This window comes from Perca fluviatilis, chromosome 6 (assembly GCF_010015445.1).
Source record: "Perca fluviatilis chromosome 6, GENO_Pfluv_1.0, whole genome shotgun sequence".
NCBI lineage: Eukaryota > Metazoa > Chordata > Actinopteri > Perciformes > Percidae > Perca > Perca fluviatilis.
This window is the reverse complement of record NC_053117.1, coordinates 31,550,816-31,574,111: the sequence shown is the minus strand read 5'-3', so window position 1 is coordinate 31,574,111 and position 23,296 is coordinate 31,550,816. Positions and strand designations below refer to the sequence as shown.

The window sequence follows — 23,296 nt, the reverse complement described above, 5'->3', positions numbered from 1 at the left end:
TGTGAGGCAATTAGAGAGATCAACTGAGCACAGATGCGGTGTGCTGGGTTTATTAGAGAAAGGGGTTGGGAGGAGAGCAGCAGCAGTGGCAATTTCTATTAGGGGCCCTTTAAAACACAGCTGGGATTATAGCCTAACAAGCCATTTTTTGGACACAGTTCAAAATGGAGAATTTGACCACTGGTGCATTTGCCTGGGATTATCACACTTTCTTTAATGCAGCAACAAATTGATACCTCGCCTGGAGGCACAACAGCTAACCTGATGTGACTCTAGCAGTTCCCTAAATGACGTGCGTTTTGCATTTCTAGTAATTCAAATTCTCTGGCCTTCTGCACCTCAGGAGGATTGGTAAAGAAATCTGGCTAGTTATCCCACATACACACACACACACACACACACACACACACACACACACACACACACACACACACACACACACACACACATATATATATATATATATATATATATATATATATATATATATATATATATATATATATATATATATATATATATATATATATATATATACACACACACACACCACTGACAAGACTGAGAAAGACTGGTTCAGATCATAAGGCAGTTAAATCAAGGTCTGATGAATCAATCATTCTGGATAGTGAAGACTATAGCCTTAGCATGTGATTCCAGTGGCTAAATATACACTTTTGAGAAATGATCAGACTGCACACTTCAACCTTAAATAAGCGTTACACATCTCCTCTGGCGGTATTTACTATATTCTGCAGCTACGTTGCTTCCTCCACACCCTCCTCCTCATAATACTGAGCTTGCATGCTCACTGTAGCTGCTGTAGATACTACTAAAGCTTAAATGCTTGGCTTCACCAGCCTTCGGTTCTACCTTGCCTGCACACCAAAGCAAGCGGTGTCAGTGCAGTCTCAAGTCCCTGCTTGGGTGATTTCCAATTTTGAAAAAACAAATGGGCCTCGTTCCAATTCCAGCCACAGTCGAGAGCCTGGAGTACAGTCAGATCAAAAAACTCTCTGTCTTTAAGTGTGCAAAGCATTACGCAGCAGGTCATGCCACTGTCATCTGGCCAATAAATAGACAGATACACCAGTTTTCATTGTAAACTAACTGGTTATACCAAATTTAATCCAAGTTAAAGCACATCAGAAAATACTTGAAAATGTTTTTGTTAACACGCCACAATATTGCTAGTCATTTTCATAATGGTATCTTAAACCTTGGACGTAGAAGTGTTAGTAAAAGTCGGATTCAGTAAATGAACAAGTGAAAAAAATTGCCATACATTTCTCGTTTCAACAGGAGTGTGACCTGTTCACGAGCTGGTGCCCATTCGTGAGTTTTGATCATAAGCATGACCACTGTCCTCAAACTACTATAATAACACCACCTGTTTCTGGAACGTTTATGGGCAGGTTTCATTTATTACAATTTAACACAAAAGTTAAATGAAGCCCTGAAGAAAACTTAGCAATGTCTGTAGCTGTACTAGGCGAACTGAAACAGGTAGAAAATATGAATACAGCTGTCAACTTAGTGTCAGAACATAGGCCTAGCTGTATGTGAGAGAAATAAAAAGGATTGGTTTGACATGAAGTTACAGTAGAGGCTAAAAAAGTCTCAACCGAAGACAAAATTTGAAATACATACATGAGGCCCATTGTCCAGTTCAAGCCGGAGACAAGGTGCATGCCTTTTTTTAGCCAATCCAAAACATGCCCTTCACTGACAGATTATTCATTTCTGTTCATGAGTAGATATTATCAGATGTATTTTTAAAAGTAGGCTGATACTGAATATCAACTGAAAGCGTTTTAGAGATTAACCAGGCGAAAGCTGTGCTAAATGTCTTTTTCCATATCATGCAGCAGCCTTGAGCTCCCCTAAGTCATACATAACTCCATAAAGAAATGAAATCCTTCCAAAAACAGACTTGTACAATAATCTATTTGGATCTGTTTTCCATTAGAGCCCACTTAAACACTCTTAATGTTGAAAAGTCCACGATCATCACACTATGAGGGTAGACAACCCAATTTTAAATCCTATCTGTCCTAATCATACTACAATAGAGAATGAATCCTGGTGTTGGAGCAACGACCAAATGAGACTATCACACTCACATAGCCGTCTCTTTACGTCCAGCCAGAAATTCAATCCCATTACACAAAGCTCCTCAACCGTCTCTATTACCAAAGTAGCAGAGTGAAGCAGCTACAGCAACTTCAGCTCTCCCCCACCACAGTGCTGGAAGGTGAGCACTAATAGGAGAAGCAGTGTTGCCAGACAGGCCCTGGAGAGCAGAAAACAATTGGTTGATTATTGCCAACACGGAGTACATGTGTCACTTTGATAACCAGAAACTCACGGAGATCCATTTCCATGTTTCTGACAGTCATTTGAGAAGCTTTCTGCGATCTACTGTGAGGATAAATGCACCCCCCCGGCTTGTGTTATTTCCACCTCTCCTATAATATAATGCAGTTGTTTTGTTTTTTTTATCTATGCAGCGGTGAAATTAAACTGAAAACAAGACAGCCACCAGTTTTGACACTATGGTTTCATGTTTAACAGGACAGCACAGCAAATCAAGAATATCACTCTTCAGCAGTAATGTGACCACCCTGCTTTGTCATTTGAGCAACTTTCCAGACAAAAAAAAACTGCCCCAAGAACCAAAACACCTGTATTGTCGTCTACATTCAACCTTTTCATGCCCATTGTCAAGCTTTCACCTTTGACCAAACACAGTCTGGCTGAAATAAAAGCAGGCGGTGCTATAATGTAAATCCTCTCCCTGTAAAGATGTACAATGATACCGTCTGGCACCCTCCTGCAATAAATCTCCAGAAAGAGGCAGCAACAGTTACAGACGCTAACCTCTTCATCACTGACAATGATGCATTATGGACTGCATTAATCAGACGCACTCACAGTTGGGGGATGCATGTCAAGCTGCATGCTTGAATGAGAGCATGCATTAGTGTATGTTTGTAGACTAAAGCCATCTGTATGCAGAGTCGTGGGTGCAGCATGGCATCGAAACATATATTAAGGACTTGCACTTTGAAAAGATGGGTTGAAACGTTCAATATAATCCTGCAAATTTAGAGATGTGATAAGGTATTTCCCCGCCCTCCTTCTCACACACCTCTACCATGAAAAGGGGAAGTTCATACGCATTAGGAATAAGGATATAAAATAAAAACGTACCTTCCCAGCTCGTCTCCAATTTCGTAAAATTCCTCAACATTTTCTTGGCTGAAAAGAGTCATGTTGTCCGGGCACTTCCTCCCTTTGCCCCCGACCGCAGGCATGTCTTCCGAAACAGCCTCTTCAAAGCGGCACCATCCCTACCAGCAGCCTCCGGTCTGGGCAGGGTTACAGCCAGCAATCCTCCTCATGTCAGAGCTTCCGAACCAAGTGGGAAAAGACATCAACAGGGGGGGAGAATAAACCATTAAACCTCGACTATGAAACCTGACTGGAAAAAGGTGGGCGTTCGGTCAACAAAAGGAAGCCAAAAACTGACGGAGCAATGAACCTGCTCCTCCGGGGCGACGTCACGACTCCTGGAGCTGATCTTTCCTCCCGGACCCTAGCTACTATCTCTATCAATTTCCCAGGCACCCGTTTGAATTATTGGGCTGTAACAGCTGCCAGAATTAAAGAGAATAGTAATATAACCATACGTGTATTACCACCGGCTGGTTAGGAATGCAAATACCCCCCATGGAAGCTTGGGGTAGCCATGGGTAACACCATAGACAGTATATAAGAAGGGTAACACGCTAACGTTAGTCTCCTCCTTTCAGTCCAGCAAGAAATGACTGCTGAGTATAAAAGTCATATCGTCTTCGAATAATGACCCGGACAGGTGTTTAACACTGTTTAAGAGTCTCCTAAAATGTCACACCTTTAAAACCCTATATTAAAAGCTTAACAATTAAGATTTTCCTAAATTAAAACCACGGCTCGCCCCTGTTCGTTAACGTTAACGTATATGAAATATACAGAATCGTGAACATTAAGGTTAACGTTAGCTTGTAATTCCGAGCGTCACTGGCTCTTTCTTGATCCCGACAACTGACTACAATTGTATGAATTCACTGTAAAGTATCTTACAGTTTGCCGGTGTACGTCCCGCTGAGAAACGTAGCCGAGATTTCATGCGTTTTGTGGGAGCCTGTGACCCCGGTTTGGCTCACGGAAGACAAAAATGCTGGCTTGAACGGGAGAAATCAACGTTAACAATGTAGAAGACAGTCTGGTCCTGGTGATGCGTTCAAAGTCTATGGGATATTGGGTAAAATACGTTGCACCTATTCGAGTTCTATCTGGTTTATCGTATAGTAAACAACGCTAACACCAGACAATCACAAATCAAAAATCGAGTCAAGAGTTGTTTTATCCTGTCGTACACAAACTGAAAAAAATGGGATTTGTTTGCCTAAAGAAATTTGAGCAAAACGGGTTTTCAACGATGAAGTCGTAATTACTGTATTTTTACGTTCCTTAAAAGCAACATCGTTTTAAGTCAGTTGAAGGAGCTTCTTCTGTCGCACGAGGGCAGCAAAGCTTTCACTTTTATTTGAATCACAGTTTAGCAGATCATTTGTACATAAGAGATTTTGTGTCATTAAAATGTTAATTATAATGCAGTTGTTTATTTCATTTTGGGAAACATCATATTCACAAAGCAAAACTGTCAAATCCAACCCAACTTCTTCACCTTTACAGTGAATAAAGCTGTTACAGCAATACTGTGTTATGTAAAACATTATTTGCCTGATAACATTCAAGATGATTACAAAACCATTGTTAGATCCTCAAGACCGCAGAGGGTGGGGGGTGGGAGAGGTTTTTTGTTCTTGTTCAATTGTGTTTATCTGTTCTGTATGTTCAAACATATAAAAAATAATAAAATATCGATCTTAAAAAAAACAAAAAACATTGTTAGACAACTGTTAATGTAAACGTTTCAATATGTTGTCATGTTTATCCTCACTTCTCTGGTCTTTTGATTCGGTTCTCTGTTGCAACATGATGCTGATTCCTGTCGCGAGGAGTAGATCGAGATCACATGTAGACCTGGGACCATCTGCACAATCTGCTCTGTCTTTATAAGGATACACTAAACATTGTAGTATGGCCTGAGTCTATTGTTATTCAGTTCATGTTTTATCAAGTCATTTCACATTTTGCAGCATGGTGGCCCAATGGTTAGCACTGTGGCCTCACAGCAAAAGGTTCTGGGTTCGAATCCAGGTCTTCACAGGTCCTTCCTATGTGGAGTTTGTTTCAAAAAACATGTACTAGGTTCTCCAGTCAGTGCCTTCTGATCAAGGCACTGGCTCAGATCTGGAGTTCGTCCCTGGGCGCTGTAAATGGCTGCCCACTGTTCCCTTGAAGGATGGGTTAAATGCAGAGAATGAATTTCCCCTCACGTATGTGACAATAAAGTACCTTTATTATATACGATAATAAACACAAAGGATCTCTGAACATATTTGAGCTTTTAGTGTTGTAATGTAGAAAAAAACAATTTTGTATTTTAGGCGGATGCTTAATTAAACAGGTAGCCAGATTTGATGGTTTGAAGTGTTTTTCACACGATGACTGTTGTGGACAACCCTGGAAGCTATTAAATGCTTCTCACTTGTTCAAGGTGCAACATTTAAAGGATACACATACTAAAAGTATGCCAAACAGGATCCAGTACATTTCAGTGTCTGCCTCTGAGAAAGCTAGAAGCAATTTGTAAATACAGCACAAATGAGCCAGGTTATGATGGTTTGGTGGGGAAAAAAATAAAACCCTCCTTGTGTCTGATGATCTCAGGGTGTGAGAATAAATGATCCATCCATTTATCTATCGGGCCATTTTCTAAGCTGCTTATCTCCTTCAGGGCTGCGGGGGGCTAAAGCCTATCCCAGCATGCATTGGGAAATAGGCAGGTTACACCCAGTTGAATTTACTGAGAAACAAACCTTACAAATTAGAGCAGGGGGCCCCTGCTGACCTTTCACTCTCTGAGACTCATTATGACTTTGATTTGTATTGTACATGCTCACTCGAGGTGAAGGTTTTACCATCATGTCTGATCTGGTCTGCTCCCCTTCAGATGGCACACTGTAAAGATATGAGATCTATGGTTGAGTCCATACTGTATCCGCAGCTATATTTATTATTTTCATTACTGCTTGATCTGTCTTTTTTTTGTCTAATAAATGTCAGAAAACTATAAGTGCGGCATCATAAACTCTATAAACACAAGGTGAAGTATTCAGATTTTACTAGGTAAAAACTGCAATTCTTTATGTATTAGAATACGTTATATTATAACTCCATTGCAACTCTCACCTAAATAAAAAATATGTAAGCATTGTTGGCAATATGTACGGTACATAAAGTATTAAAGGTAAAAGTAGTCATAATTCAGAAAAATAGCACCTGTTTGCATTAAACCATATCATATTATTGGAATATCATAACTTGAAAGTAGTTCTTGTTGTAGTTGGTTGAGGTGGAGCATATTTTAACAATGTTATTTGGTAGTTTAACCTAAAACAAATGTGTGATATTTTATTAACTCATCATATGTTTTGTGAGAAAAATCTTAATCTGTAAATTAACTAATGCAGTGCAGTAAAAAGCCTCTGACATGTAGTGGAGTAGAGGTATGAAGTAGCAAAAATGGAAATGCGTAAGTGTATTTCAAGTACAGGGGTTGAAGAACAACTGTCCAAAACCCCAAAATACTGCGAGCAAATGTTTGGCATTTGTGCTTGTTTAATCACTTAAACAATTAATAAGTTATCAAAATTGTTAAGATAATGCACTACAGGGGGTAAACTATGGTTAGTGGGGGCTTCTTGCCTTAAAATGAGTTGGTGTAGAGGTCTAAACACACTGAGCTCTGAAGGGGCTGTGATGTTAAGATTAATTTATCTGCTTTAGTGGCGCAGCTGAACCACATACTTTTGCACTTAGCAAAGAAATCAGCAAAACTGACACATAGCAGCTGAAGAAGACACACATTAAATGATGTCTGCCATCACAGATGTTTGCTTACAACCAGAGGGACAGATGGTTTTTAGCCGGCTAGCAGCATGGGGATGGCAATTTTGGTCTGTCTACCATTTGATCCAGACTGAAATATCTCAGCAACTACTGGATAGATGGAAATGAAATTTTGTAAAGACGTTTACGGTTCCCAGAGTACAAATCCCACTGACTTTGGTGAACCCCTGACTTTACTTCTACTGCCACCAGCAGGTTAAAAAAACAAAAAAGAAAACAACAACAACGTTTTCCCTCATCCTGTGAAATATGTCAACTGTGTTATTAGATATATTGCCATAAAACTTGGCACACATTCTTGTCCCCCTCAGGATGAATTGCAATCACTTTGATGATACTCTGACTTCGTACATAGCACTATTAGGTTCAAAATTGAATTCAGTGACATTAAGTGCAAATTAGCGAATGTCAACCTGCTAACATGCCGAACCTAAATGAATGACATGGTAAAACATTACACCTGCATAAAATCAGGATGTTAGCATCACCATTGTGAGCATGTTGACATTAGCATTAGCATTTAGCTCAAATGTCTGCGCCTAAGTACAGTCTCACAGAACCACTAGCATGGCTGTAGACTCTTTGTTTTATATAATAATAAGACGTAATTAATGGTACAATGGTATATAAGCTGCAGCCCCAAATTATTCAAGAGGTCAAGATAAAGACAACCTATTGCTATGTTTTAATTTTCCTTCATTCAGAAGGTACTGCACAGGGTCAGGACAAAGATATTAAACACATTAATCAAAAAGTCATAAATAATTTAGTGAATTCATACACAGTGTTAGATCCTTTATATTCCGAAGAGTTCATTTATCATGCATATGCGTTTAATTTAGGACTCGAATTGCCTTGTTGCATCAATCTGTGTGGTCTAACAACATGAAGCTTGCACCAAATATCCTGTCATTTCAATCTTCTTTATGGTCACAAATGTGCTCTTTTGGACCATAGATGGAGCACAGTAAAAGCTTTCTTCTGATGCAAGATACAGCCCCTATGCACCAGACTGTCAGCATAAGAGCAGTCTCATGAATAATATTGTATTACATACTGCACATGTAACTGCGTGAGTAGCCTACGTAAATAATAACAGGAACATGTACTGTTTGAGCCCTAATACAGCTCCCTTCTCATGTCTCAACAAATCTCAGTTGTTGTTGTGTTGCAGCACTATGAGATTCTTTCCATATTACACAATAATAATTGGAAACATCAGGATGTGGTCGAGATATTACTGCTGTGGTTTAAAGGGTTATTACACCATCAGCTGGGGGTGAGCTGCACAAGTATAAAACAGCATTTATCTGACGGGAGACACATTGCTCTGCCTGATGTTGTGGTTTTGTTAGGCAGAGATTATGATTTACAAATAACTAGCATAGTTAATACATATTACACAGTATTTCATCTTCTGTTCTTTTTTGTACACTATATAGTTGATCTTGTCTTGCAAAATCTGCTATCAACAGTCTAAATTCATGTTAAATTGTCTTCTTTATACTGACATACTGTACAGTAGATGTTTATATGATTCATGTCTCTAATACTTAATCTTGCCTAGTAATATTACTTCACTTTTAGCATGATATTTTGTTTCTCTATGCAACTTTGAGAGAAATTAACACATGGATGCATTATGAGAAAATGGGCCCTGGGCACGGCTTTTTTAGCAACATATTGCAGTTAAGCCATATCTGTAAAGTGCACCTAAACTTCATTTTAGTTTATTCATGCTGGAGATGAAGAGAGGCTAATTATTTTCCAAAGCTCTGAACAAACCCAGAAGCACAAAGACCTAGAAAATTGCTCATCTTCTTCTTAATGTAAAAAAGCTACAACTGCACAGATAAGACATTGTAGTAATTGTATTGCAGTAACATTTATTTTTTAGTACAAAATGATACAAAATGCTTATCAGTAAGAGTAGAGCAAAAATCACTGAATACTTTTGCCACGTTTGAGAAAAAGTTATCAAAAATCCCTTATGTTACAGTTTCTGTCTTCAGTGCAAAAGATATATGATATACTGATAAATATAAAGTTTTCATTCACCATCTGTGATCTGTAAGTAAGCACGGCTTACAGATTGCTTCTGTGAAACGGACCCCGCTACGATCAAATTGGTAACATCGGACATCTAACAAAGATCTAACAACTGGATTACCAGATCCTTCCTCAAAACACTGAAAACACACAACAAAACTTGATTTTGAGCTTGATTTACACACAACTGGACAAAGATTCAATTACAGCAACAGTAATAAATGGCTCTTCTGCATATTCAAACTTTTACATTATTCCATAAAAAACACTTGTAAGTAATAAGTAAGTTGTCAGTGGTGCAAACCAGCTTCATCACACTGACCTCCAGCATCAGATTCTGTTTGATGAGCAACCTTTTCACTTTAGAGTGAACTATGACACGCAAAACCTTGAAAAAAATATCTTTGGTTCACCACCAGGCTTAGTGGGCTAGTACATTCAATTCTGGGCAACAACTCACTGAATCTCATTGTGGTGACAGACGTTCAGATAAAAACACCACAGTTTATAATGTCAAGGCATCCATCAGCCGTGTTAATGGTTTAAATTGAACCGTAGATGAAAAACTGATGAGTGAATTAAACCACTAATTGCACATCCAAGTATACCTCAAGGCACGGAAAAGAAAGAATATAGGGAACTATTAAACATTAAAATAGCATTATTGCTTAATTATAAAATGAATTACATTTTGGCCCATTCTTTATACCGTCACACACCAAAGAATAAATGAATGATTGATCCCACGGACCAGCTATCATCTTCAGGTTGAAACAAGAAACACAACATTTAAAAAAATAACACCTGTATGGAATAATATGTGTGCTTAACTTACATTTTTTTTGTAACATCCTTATCTTCCATCAAACATTCTTGTCACTGTTGTCTCTGCATTGCATAACATAGGACTTTTGTTTTCTTTAATATTAAGGCAGCTTCTGTGTGTCCTTCTACGCTAGCTCATATTTTCAGTGAACTAAAGAGAGAAAGATGTTGGAAACAAGATAAGATACACTACTTATTAAAATTAGAAATACAGCTAACTACCAAGTTGATTGTCAGACGTAAAGCAGCAAGCTTGTTGCTAAAGCAAATACATGATTTTGAAATAATGACTATGCACGATGTGATACAGTATCTGCTTTTAAAATAGGGTATAAAATCATTATGATTTATGTTCTGCAAGATTAAAAGTTCATGGGAATTGTCTAAGCAGTGTTTTTTAGGCTCTGCCCACACTCAGCACTAAAAGGAATGGATTATAGGATCACCCAGTCAACTGTGTAGTGTCTGTACAGTACAATAAATCTCCCAAACACAGGTAGATGTGGCTGATTTTTCTACAGCAACAACTCAGACAATCTTTAACGTCTGTACGGTCGGCGTAGCCCACTTCTCATGCTGTTTGATGAGGTGAAAATGTGCAGTTTTCCATATTTATCGGTAGGGATGCTGAATTTTGTCTCAAGTGGTCACTCAAGGAGCATTTAAGACACATTCTGGTACACATATTTGAACTACTATCCCTCTAAACTGGATCTAGACATGATCTGGTTATATCCCTGGGCTACACAGTAGGCTTAAACAGGGCCTTAGATTCTCAGTTGCTAGAGTTGGAAAACAACTCAAAATGTAAACCCAAGACCATAACACTGAGGTACATTACACTACAATGCATAAAGATGCACTGTAGAAAATGTTGGTACCACTTTGTAATAAGGCATTCTTTATAAATTGTTCAGATCAGGAATCAATCAGGAGCAACTTTTACGTTGCCAGATTGTAAAAAAATAAAAGCCAAAGAAAGTCGTGTTGATTGGGGACTCTAAATTCACTCGTAGGTGTGAGTGTGAAACTGCCCAGGGTGAACCCGCCCAGTGCATGCTGGGATATGCTCCCCAGCGACCCTACACAGGATGAGTTGGTATGGCTGATGGATGGTGTACTGTATATCCTCCAGCAGCATAACTTTCTCCATCTTTTCACATGCTTTCATTTATTTATCATACAGGAAGACTAATCCATCAGTTTAATCACATGCAGAACTGCAGATCTTACAGACCAAAATCCATTTATCAAGAACTTTATAATTACAATTATTTATTTTATTATTATCCTTTTTTTGGGGCCCGGCACCATTATCTCTCTTTTAACGACAAATTTCATTTAAACTACTATAATAAATAGTTTTAATATTATTAATAGCAGTGCACTTAAGAATAAATTATTAAACGCCATACTTGACGGATTACTAAAGTATAAGAACTGTTTTATTTATTACTTACTATTAATTGTATCTGTAAAGAAATGACCTTTATGACTCCTAATTAGCCATCAGGGCTGATGTTATAAATAAAGACTTTTTAGGTTTCTCACTTCAGAATAACCTGTCAAGCTGCACAGAGGAGTTATCTGAAAAGACAGAGAAAGTTATATACATTTTTACAACCTGGCAGTCCAGTCCAAACACTGTTCTTATTAATAGCTTTTTTCTTATCTGTAAAGCAATTATATTTCATTTATTTATTTATTCTAACCAATAATAAAATTATTACTTAAAACTCATAAACCCTTTAAGTATAAAGTATGTCCGATTACACAGTGGTCCTTTAGATTGTAATTTAAATGTCCCTGTGGTTTAGCTGTAAATCAAAAATAGGGTCTGCTACACAAAAATGATCTGTTTTCTTCTCCTAAATTCATTTAAGTAGCATGAAATTCTTTCAGCACACATAAAGTGATGAAAAATACATACTGTAAAAAGAAACATTTCCAACAAATGCTGGATTGACCAACAATGCTTGCCATAACATCTCTTCCTCTGAGAAGATGAACATTTGTTGGGAGCACTTTTTGAAACATTCATGATCTTCCAGACATTAAGTTATCCCCCGCTGCCATGTGATGCTGCCAAAGGGCTAACAGCTTAAAGCTTAAAAAGTACAAAATTTAAATATTCTTATGCAAAATGGCTTTGCTGGTTGTATCCTGCTGTGCATCTAGACTCCCAGGGTTAAGGAAATCGTGGTAGTCTGTAAACATGATGACACTTTGTCCTTCTCATGAAGCCAAAATGTTTCCCCTCTGTGGTTGTTCCAGTCTGAAAGTGAATCACCCTGTTACTGGTTTTTGTGTCAGAAAGAGTTCATCTGTTAGCTCTGCATGAGGCATGTTTTACATGAATACTCATGATCTGAGGAAAGTGATCCATGTACCCATCAGAAGTGGCGACACATTTTGCTGTAGTTCCCTTTGATAAAACTTTTACAAAATGAAATGCTTGGAGCAAAAGTCGTGCACTTTTAGGTGATTGGACAGATTTTCGTTAAAATCCTTGACTCTCTCTCTCTCTCTGGAAAGCCCAAGCAAGTTCCTCATGGTAACAAATGGGAGCTTAAAAGCACCAGGGGCATCCAGCTGTTTAGCTTGCATTATTCCTTCTCCCAGATGTTCCATCTTGAAGATAACCAGCTGTCCGTCAGAAGACAGGATCTCTGATAGTCCTGTACATCTGCAGCGACGTCACCTCCACATCTGGGACCTTGGCGTTCTGGGGGCGTCCTGTCGGGCTGTATCCAGCCGATCGTCCCATGGGACTGAACCCAGTTGTGGTGCGACCTATGTTGGCGAAACCTGAAGATGCCGACAAAGCAGGACGCCGCAAGAACCGTCCCGAAGTCACCAGGTGCCCGTAGCCCTGCGCGTGCGAGAAGGCGTAGCCTGAGCGACGGGAGCTGGTGCGGCGGATGCGGGTGCGTAGAGGCGGGGGGGCCGGTGTTGCTTTGGCCCGTCTTACCTTGAACATCACCTGAAAGTTTGGGTAGATAGTAACAAAGTCAAAATGCTGGATAGAGACACACACGCTGACCCATTTCTGGGATTCATTTCGGATTCATGTATGTCAAGTGCAGTTGTATCTTAGCAAGCATGCAGAGTAAATTGGTACAGTAGCTCCATCTGTACCTTGTCATTGATGGTGGGGCAGAGCTGAATTAACAGGAAGCGGTAGGTAACCACAGGAAGGACACACAGGATGGAGGTGAGGAGGATCGTCAGCCAAATGTTGGGCTGGTTCAGAGAGTTACGGGCTGTTCCTGGACAAACACACACACATAATACACATACAAGGTTTGTAATTGTACGCTTGTATACTTGGGTAACATCAAGAGACGCTATAGGCATAAATGCTGACTTCCCTATGGACAAGAGTAACAATAATATTTATAATAATAATTTATTAAATTCTTGACATTGATTACTGTTTGAGAGAGCTACTACCCAAAAGTATAGTAGTAGTATGAATAAATGACATTTCCAGTGTTCTAACCTACAACCTACAGTACTTATTAAATGTTCCTTCTGGATCTCATATTAGTTTTCTAAACTCTCTGTATTGTGAAGACATGATGGATGTGTTGCAGGTCCTCCTGCTCATTCACAGAGGTCAATAAATGCTGCTGAGTGAGTGTAAGAACTTTAGTTAAAATAAAATTGAATTTTGTTTCTTTGTAAAGGCCGTAAAGGTGCCTTTGAAATGTAAAAATTGAAAGGAAATGCTAGTGTACTCATGGTGTTAACATCAGATGGCTATCTTAAACACATTTGCTGTCTAAGTATAAATGGAGTTTACTTTTACAGTTACAGACAAAAAGAAATACTAGAGCACTTGGGTTGGATATTGTTTTTAAAACAGCACCTACATTTTCATGTCAATCCATTTTTATCATACCTGACATGGTTGTATGTAATGTGTTTCTACAAAAAAAACTTTTTTTCAATTTCAATTATTTCTACAAAAATAAACGAAACTTTTCAAAAGAACAAGTGTTCAACTTTGTCATCACACAAAGTACAGTGAAAATAAAATACAGTCTAAATTCAAGAGAAATATGATTTAAATAAGGAAATATCTATTCAAAGAATAAGTAAACAAGACTAAAAGTTAAACCATGAGACTGTCCAATAAAGTTTAGTGCACACACAGCTCGGATCTGAACCAGCTTTGATATTTGTCTGAGTTGTAAACCAGACATTTTGCATGTGGAAACACACCAAACTAAATTCAGACACTCTATTTGGAAGTATAATTCAACTCATTTGAATTATGCTGCCACCTTTACTTACACAGGAGCCTCGTATGAAAGAATGAGCAAAGCTTTTCTCAGGAGCAGACATGCATGTTAACACTCACTAACCAACACAAATATGGAAACGTACACAACGATATCTTTAAGGACAGTTGTTTGGCGAGATTATGAGTTGACCACTCACCTAAGAAAGGGAAGGCTGACGGCAACAAGAGAAACATGCCGTTGCTGTACATGGTGAACGTGACGGCAAAGTACATGGCCAGGCTGCCCATCACGAAGAAAGTGTTCACCGCTGTCCAGTAGGACATCTCCAACCCTAACTAAAAACATGGAGAGGACACAAAAATATCTGTAATTGTTTTTTGTATTCTAAGCCTGACTTATGCTAAAGACAAGATTATCCAAAAGAAAAGGGTTCCTCATACCTGGATGGTGACGGCAAACAGCAGACACGTCTGGGTGAGGAGAGCGAAGGACTGGTAGTCGGCAACGTCCTTCCCGTCGTCCCTCACGGTGTTGTGCATGGCTGCGTAAGGGATGAAGAAGAGCACCATGGAGCTGTAGCAGCTGTGGAGAGCACAGTTGAAGAAGGCCTTCTTGCTGAAGTATAGGTTGAGTTGACCGGGAATGTAGAGCTGAGGATGCTGGAAACTCCACACGTCGTTCACATCCTGACCAGCAGGGAGAAACAAAGGTATCAAGTCTGTGTGTTTAGGTTTTCTGTTCTGTGTCAGCTTAAACACCTCCAGCTCTATTCTTTGTTTAAAGGTTTATTATGGATACGTGCACATCAAATAGTTACCTGATCAAACAGACTCATTCCCAGGACAGGTAGTGCTGTGTACACCAGATTGTAGAGTGTTATGAACCACTCATCATACACCGTCTGAAAAAGCAAAAGCAGAAATTACAAATGACTTCTACAACCTTAATTCTTGAATACCAGTGGTAGAAGAAGATTCACATCTGTTACTTAAAGGTGCAGTAGGTAAGACTTATAAAACTAACTTTCTGTCATATTTGCTGAAACTGACCCTATGTTCCAGTAGAACTACATGAAGCAGGTCATTAAAAAAAAAAAAAAACAGCCTGTAGTGCGATTTGCAAAAATCCACAGCTCCCTGTTCAGATGCACCAATCAGGGCTGGGGGTCTAACTGCGTGTCAATCACTGTTCATGCACACGCATTAATTCTCCCTTGTGGGGGAGGGGCCTAGGAGACCGTTTTGGGCTTTACCTGAAAGGGGGAGGGACTGAGAAGTTGTTGATGTTCAAATAGTCCTGGATCTTCACAATCCTACCTACAGCACCTTTAAGCAAAAGTACCATACTATAGTACAATACTTCCCTACGTAAGTAAAATTCCGGCATTTTAAATATAACTTAACTAAATGCACTTAAAGTATCAAAAGTAAAAGTACTAGTTTTGCAGGAAAATGTCCCCTGTGACTGATGTATTATTATTATTATTATATATGATTATATATATATATATATATATATATATATATATTATTAGATCATTAATACTGAAGACTGATCAGTGCCTAAACAGCATTTTAGGTGGAGCTACTTTTAATTATACACTTTTAGGTTGTTTAGCTCTGTGGGGAGATGATTAATGGGAAAGAAAAGAAAAAGTTCCACTACAAACATTTTTTGTTTGTGAAATGTTGGATAATTTAACTGCTCTGGGCTTCAAATATTATTTGAATTACACCATCTGAGAAGTTTAGAGGGGGTAAATTATCTCATAGACATCTGGAAGGCAGAGGGGTCTAAATACACACAGCTTGTTTGTGTCACAAGCCAAAAAGGTCGAGAACCACTGGTTTAATTTTTTTTGTTGTATTACAAAACTACCAGTGGTGGAAAGTAACCAAGTACACTTACTACAGTACTGTACTTAAGTACAAATTTGAGGTACTTGAGTCTTTTCTTTTCAAGCCACTTTCTACTTCTACTCCTCTACATTTCAGAGAGAAATATTGTATTTTTTACTTCACTACATTAATCTGACAGCTTTAGTTACTTTACAAATTAAGATTTTTGTACACAAAACACATGTAGTTTATAAAATACGATGTTTTATTATAAATTAAACTACCCAACAATATATAGGCCGACAAATACTGAAATGATTAGACGATTAAACAAAGAACTGTTGTGATCGTTACAAACTTTTACTTAAGTAACATTTTAAATGCATGATTTTTACTTGTAACAGAGTAATTTTACAGTGTGGTACTTTTTACTTAAGTACAGGATTTAAATACTTCTTCCACCACTGAAAACTAAACATCGCAGTCCTTTCTTCTCCTCCTCATCCACCGTCCTCCCTCCCTCCGTCTTACTTCACTCTCTCACCTGTGCAGAGAAGCCGCAGAAGAAGCCGTACCAGAAGTGGACGAAGGTGAAGGTGAAGTTCTTGTAGAAGAAGTAGCGCAGGAACTTGCACATGCGCAGGTAGGACCAGCGGCCGTGCACCAGCAGGAGGCGCTGCAGGAAGCGGAACTGGGCGAAGGAGTAGTCGCTGGACAGCACAGCCTGCATGCCCTCCTGGCCTGAGATGCCCACGCCTATATGAGCAGCTGGGAGGACAAAGACAAGAAGAAGGAAAGGGTGTTTGAATTTCTCTGCATCCAAAAACAGCGAGCAAAGAATTTTATATTTTTGTTATTTGTGAAAAATATTTCAGTCTTTTTTTTTCTGGTTTCAGGCGACCACAGATCATATACTACAACTTAAAGCTGCATTAATACATCTTTGGCCACTAGGGGGCAGAGATACACCAAAACAAGCTGAGAGATACCCACCATATCATCAGCATATTAAATTGTTATTATTAACATGTAGCAGCAGACACTAGAGGCATTCTATCATTCATTTGGAGTTCAAAATCAATGAAAAAAAGCCCATTAAAATTTCCCTGAGCCCAAGGTGAAGTATTGAAGCAAATCCTCACATTTGAGAAGCTGTAAAGTGAATGTTTGCCACTTGTGTTTGAAAAATGTCTGAAACAATTAATCACTTATCAAATATATCTACCACATAACTTATCAAAGCATATCAAAGCATATCAAAGCATTCTTAATGGAAGCCAAAGCCAATAGAGCTGCATTTTGTACTCGGTGAGAACTTGCTATATAGCTGCAATCTTTAGCAGCAACTTTCTTTTTTGCAAATTTCCTACTTGGGACGAAAAACCTCTTTAACGTCCACGCATAAAGCTGCTGTGTGGCCCCGCTGATACCTTTGATCATGCTGACGTCGTTGGCTCCATCTCCTATGGCCAGTGTGACCGCCTGCTTGTACTTCTTGACCAGCTCGACCACCTGAGCCTTCTGCAGAGGAGTGACCCGGCAGCAGATCACTGCTTTACACATACACGCCGTCCTCAGGAACTCCAGCTCCATGCTGCCCTCCAGGGCGTACGCCTGAGGGAACATGGTTGCAATAGAGAAGTGATTAGAGACAGGAATTACACAATTGTTTCCCCATCACTTTAAATAATAATCAATACAAGTCACAGAGGACAGTTACAGCATGCATTGTAATCAGGAAACTTCTTAATGACGTACCAGGCTGTGTCCGTTGATGACCAGGCCGTACTCTCCATTTACCAACTCGTCTGCGATCACTTTCACACCTTTACCCAGAGTCCTTTCTGGCAGAAACATTGAATCCTCAACTGGTTTCATGGAGGTCCGTGCATTTCTGCTCCACAAAAAAAATGAAAAAAGAAATATGGATGGATGCATGGAAACGTTTCATAATCAGCTCAGTTCCTCAGGTGCTGTCTAAACTGAAACGGTACAGTCTTTTGAAAGCTGCCTCTGACCTGAGTTCCTGTCTGACATCCTCAGGTGAGTTGCCCGAGACGATAAAGACGTCGTTCATCTCCTCCCGCAGTAAGTTGCACGAGTACCCAATGTTTTCTGCAGTTTCTGCGGCACAAATAATCAACATCAGTAAGTAGACAGTTGCAGAAGATATGAAGAGAAGAACATAATGAAAAGTCATCTAATTACACAGTGAAGAGCTATATTTAACAATGATCCTGCATGATGTTTTGGCCCGAATCAGGAATACTTGATTCAAATGGGAATGTATCTTCTGATCTTCTGTTTGAAAAACTACAACAAGCGAATGAAGAACATACAAACACAGCTAGTGCATGGTCAATGTGCAAGTTCCAAATGATGAGTCCTTTGGTCATTTTGTCAATTTCTGCTTTAGGTGTGGCATCAGGCTGAGGCTGGCTTTCCAATAAAAGGTTATACAGTGTAGCAGAGTAGTGGAGCAGTTGGTGTGTTGTAGTCTGAGTTTAAGGGTTTCTAACTACAAACATCACTTTCTATTTTACCTCTAAATAAAGTGGTTTAGATAATCAGCTTGGCTTTTTGCGTGTTTACGACAGGTCTTTTTGCCAAATCTTACTGCGTTGTTTCCAGGTCTCAGCAATTACTTTGGTGAGCAAGATATATAGCAGAAACTACAAAATCATGACCCAAGTTGTGATAAACTGTTATAATCATTATTTTAAATACACAACAAGATGATTACAGATTGAAAAAGTGACACCTTATTGATTTCTAATGATAAAACTGAATTATTGAACATGACAAAACATTTTCAGACTTGTTTCCGTGTAAACAAAGATGAACCATCCACCCAATACAAAACAGTTATATAATATGTTCTCAATTAAATTCTCTCATTATATTTGAAGTTATGTACCTTGCTTGTCACCAGTCAAAACCCAGATTTTGATGTTGGCTTTGGACAACTGCTCAATAGTCTGAGGTACTCCGTCTTGTAACTTGTCTTCTATGGCTGTTGCTCCAAGCAGCTGAATACACACATTCAGATACATAATCAACAGGCAAATTTTACAAATGAAACCCAGTTTTTATGGTTTGAACTTTACTGAAACGTGAGTTCATTTCCTACCAGCAGATCCTTCTCTATCTCCTCGTACAGCTCGTCCAGTTTGCTCTCTTGGTTGTCAAGCTCGGTGCTGGCCTCATGGTGGCGCTGTTTCCACTGGTTGAAATACTCCTCATCCAGATTCTTATAGGCCAGCGCCAGAGTCCGCAGGCCCTCCCCTGCAAACTCCTGCAGATCGACATGCAAATACTTATATGGATGAAAGCTACACACACACAAACAGAGGTTCAGCCAAGTACAGGCTGCCTCATGCATTCAGTTTTTGACCTGTGTCAGCTGTCTACAATAAAAAAAAACACACAAAGTCACCCTGTGTCTGTAGCTGCTGAGATGGGTGTTTTAGAGCAGCAGGCTCAATTTGCCTTGGAGACACGCACACACAGTATTTGAATATATAAACAGAAATGTGCCCAGCTGTGTAAATCATCCATCGTCGATTAGTCACACTATTGCACTGGGTGATATGTTCTTCATTACAACAAATGTGTGACCTGTAAAGTTCTTCAGTAGGAAGCCATGGCTTTTGGAAAGTGGTAAAGTACTGTGAGACGGACTAATGCAATTTTGGTTTGTTTGTCTCTTATTGTCTCTATACATCACATACATAATCCACATTTCAGCCTCTTTGCATTGATTTTAGTGTTCATTTTGAGGGTTTACTTTTAAAGCACTCCATGGTCTGGCTCAATCATTTATTTATGAGCTTGTGTACCCAAAATCAAACTCAGTTTAAAACTCAAAAGTCTGCTACCGGTCCCAACGTCTAAACATTTTAAACTAAGGAGATTTGAAACAACCTCCCTGTTGTAATGTGTCTTGCTACTCATATATAGCCTCTACTTCAAACTGATTTATATACAGTACACTTGCATTTCTTAATTAAGTTATCTTTCTGTGTCTCTTTTTTAACCCCAAATTTGAATGAACTTTATAAATCAAACCAATTTTATTGGTTTCGCCTCTATCATTTGGAGCAATACAAAAGTTATCATTATTATGATAAAGCCAAGTGTTCAAATTCAATTATTTATGCTTCCAGGTCAGCAAGAGGTCTAATCTAAGAGTCTAATCTGTGGACTTCATCCAACTTTATGTTAAAGTGCTCATATTATGCTCATTTTCAGGTTCATAATTATATTTAGAGGTTGTACCATAATAGATTTATGTGGTTTAATTTTCAGAAAACACCATATATTTGTTGTACTGCACATTGCTGCAGCTCCTCTTTTCACCCTGTGTGTTGAGCTCTCTGTTTTAGCTACAGAGTGAGGCATCTCACTTCTGTACCATCTTTGTTGGGAGTCGCACATGCGCAATAAGTAGTACTGCTAGCTAGTCAGTTGCAGATTATGAGGAATGCCTTGCTAGCAGCTAGGCGAGCATTATAACGTGTTACAAAGTGAGTAAAGGCTGGACTACAATAGAGCTGTTTGGAGCGGTTTGTGAACAGTATTTTCCTTGGAAGATGGTAAGTCTTTGGGCTTTTTCACTTTGTAAACCTATAATGTGCACAAAAAGCTATATAACACAATAAAGGAAAGTGGAAAAGCCAAAAAGTACAATATGAGCACTTTAACAGTTGCAGGGTTCATACGAATTTTAACCAATACTTTTCCATGACTTTTTCATGACTTTTTGGCAAATTTCCATGACTATGTATTCCTGAAAATGTCAGTCGACATTATACAATAAGAATAAAAATCTGTGTTAAAGTTTACCCTGAGAGGTTTAACAATAAAATGAATGACAATTAATATCACGCCCCGAATAGAAAGTTGAGGTTAGGACGACGTGAAATACATTTATTAATCACATATTATTATACTGTGTTAAAAACTTTCTGGGTCTTTTTATGTTTCCAAAACCTTTCCAGGCCTGGAATTTGCATTTTTCAAATTCCATAACTTTTCCAGTTTCTTTCAAAACGTATGAACCCTACAGTTGGATGGAGCACATGGACATTAGGATGAACTGCAGAGAAATGCAGAGACAAACATCCAGCAACACTGCAGGAAAATCATAAGAAGAATGCAGATAAAGTAAGAGAATCAAATCATCAAATCTCAACACAGAGAAATATTACTGACATTAAGGTGCTCTGTAGTGACGTCCATCAGCTTGCTGCAGGACTGATGCAGCCTCTCATAGATGATTGTGTCTGCACCTTTACAGTAGAGACAGAGCTTCCCCTCTGGACTCCGAACTGTGCACACAAGCACACGCCCATTACATGACCCCATTACGACTCAAAAATACAGTTTTGTCAAATAGGAATAGAAGGAAAAATCTGTTATATGAATCACCACAGTTAAAAAAAAAGAAATCTCCAGCGACAGCAATCAATGTGTATACTCTATGAGGAATCCCACTAAATAGGAACTTTTATTTGTAATTTTTTTTTCAGAGGATTTTATACCTATGACGGACATTCTCTTGCGGACGTTGTTGAAATCCAAGATGGCCAGGAGTTCATAGCTGCGCTGTTCCCCCATTTCCACGATGGAAACGCTGTCTGGTGTGCGCGAGCGGAAGACAAATCCAAAGTTTCGGGCCGCTGTTACCAGTGCTCCCTCATCTGGAGACTGGGCCTGATAGAAAAGCTCACCTGAAGGAACAAAAGGGTCATTTTTTTTTTGTCAGTGGAGGAAGAGGAATTTTGGCAAGTAAGTCATTTTTGGTCACTTTCGTCTTTATTGCTTAATAATATTAGCATTAATCTATAAAAGACAGAGGCTCACACAGAGACACTTAACCGCTCCTCACCTTCTTTCTTCTCCTCGGCCATGACGGTGTGGCAGAGGGCCAACAGTCTGAAGAAGGCGTGCACCTCTGGGTCCTCCAGCTTCACCGCCTCCACCAGGGCGTGGTCGTGGAACATGAAGCGGGGGTCGGCCAGCGGGTTGAAGGAGAAGTCCACCGTCTCTGTATGCTGTTGAGAAAGAGACAGAGGACAGGGTAGGAAGACGCAAGATGTGTTACTAAATATAATAGCAATTTCGCCGAATCTACGTGATGTATCCCTTGTGACAAGATAACAATCGGTAGCCACTTTTCAGTTCTTTTATTGACAAGCATCTATTATTTTTTGGTTAAAGTGACTGTATGTAACTTTTAAATGTTTCTGAAACTGTGTAATCTGATAATCATAAGTGACCTGTAACAGCAAACGAGACTAACAGTGAAAATAATGCTATTTTTATATAGTTTTTATTAATGCCTCTGCCCGGGTCATTTTTCCCGGAAAGTCACAAAATTATTTACGGCAGGTAGACGGCGCTACAGAGCACACATTCTGACAGGTCACAGATTTTGGTGTATCACTGGAAAAGCCTGTGTTAGAGTAGCCAGCCTTTTTTCATAATTGTATTTAATTTTATTTGCGAAGTTATCTGTTGTTGTCCCCTGTATTTGTGTAAAACGCCCTTGGGTTTCATGAAATGCGCTACATAAATTATTACGTTGGTTGCTACAACAATCTCTTATTGCTTTGGCTCGTAACACAGTGACAGTGATAACGTTACCCGGTTTATCTCACAAGACATCCAAAGTAGGCTAAGTTACCGTATGCAACACTTGAAATGCAACGATGCATCTGTAACTTATTATCTTATTGTAAATTAATTATTATCTGTCTGAGGAAAATATTCATCGCGACTATATGACCTCCCAGTAACGCTAACTCAGTAATCTACAGTGGGCAATACTGCACCGTAAAGAAAAGACCTTTGCGACAGTAGGTGTGGTAAAAACACTACTGCTTTTGTCCAAAGTGGCAACTAGAATCAACACAAACTGAAAGTTACATATAGCTACTTCAAGTAACTGCAGTGTTGATTAAATTAATTGGTTCTTAGATAATAAAATAATACTGTTGCAAACACTCATAAAAAAAACACACTAACACATGACCTAATTTGCCATTTAGGTGGTAAGGATTGCTGAATTTACATCACCAAAACCTAACTCACCTCAGTAATTTCTAGTCTTTGACCTGTGTAGTCATAAACATCCCCTGAAAAAAAAAAAAGAGAAAGAAAATAGATGAAACTTACAAGTGACGTGTGAACACTCCAACACTAAAATGAACCAATTACATGATGGATACAGAAGAAGCAAATGCCTTT

General features: G+C 38.9%; 2 protein-coding genes across 2 annotated transcripts in view; both read right to left on the bottom strand.

Moving 5' to 3' along the window:
- Nucleotides 1–4,070, bottom strand: part of dapk1 (death-associated protein kinase 1) — a 90,226-nt gene extending 86,156 nt beyond the window's left edge. The window contains 1 exon segment of the mRNA XM_039803081.1: nt 3,214–4,070. Within this exon segment, the coding sequence (XP_039659015.1) occupies nt 3,214–3,317 (104 nt within the window). The 5' untranslated portion in view covers nt 3,318–4,070.
- Nucleotides 4,071–8,948: 4,878 nt separating this feature from the next.
- Nucleotides 8,949–23,296, bottom strand: part of LOC120560726 (phospholipid-transporting ATPase ID-like) — a 51,856-nt gene continuing 37,508 nt past the window's right edge. The window contains exons 14-28 of the mRNA XM_039803521.1: nt 23,141–23,184; nt 21,936–22,101; nt 21,589–21,777; nt 21,260–21,375; nt 19,176–19,340; nt 18,963–19,074; nt 18,064–18,169; nt 17,804–17,939; nt 17,476–17,659; nt 16,590–16,813; nt 15,025–15,108; nt 14,648–14,893; nt 14,404–14,542; nt 13,096–13,226; nt 8,949–12,940 (exon numbers count right to left, since the gene is read on the bottom strand). Of these exons, the coding sequence (XP_039659455.1) occupies nt 12,611–12,940; nt 13,096–13,226; nt 14,404–14,542; nt 14,648–14,893; nt 15,025–15,108; nt 16,590–16,813; nt 17,476–17,659; nt 17,804–17,939; nt 18,064–18,169; nt 18,963–19,074; nt 19,176–19,340; nt 21,260–21,375; nt 21,589–21,777; nt 21,936–22,101; nt 23,141–23,184 (2,372 nt within the window). The 3' untranslated portion in view covers nt 8,949–12,610. The remainder of the gene's footprint in view (nt 12,941–13,095; nt 13,227–14,403; nt 14,543–14,647; nt 14,894–15,024; nt 15,109–16,589; nt 16,814–17,475; nt 17,660–17,803; nt 17,940–18,063; nt 18,170–18,962; nt 19,075–19,175; nt 19,341–21,259; nt 21,376–21,588; nt 21,778–21,935; nt 22,102–23,140; nt 23,185–23,296) is intronic.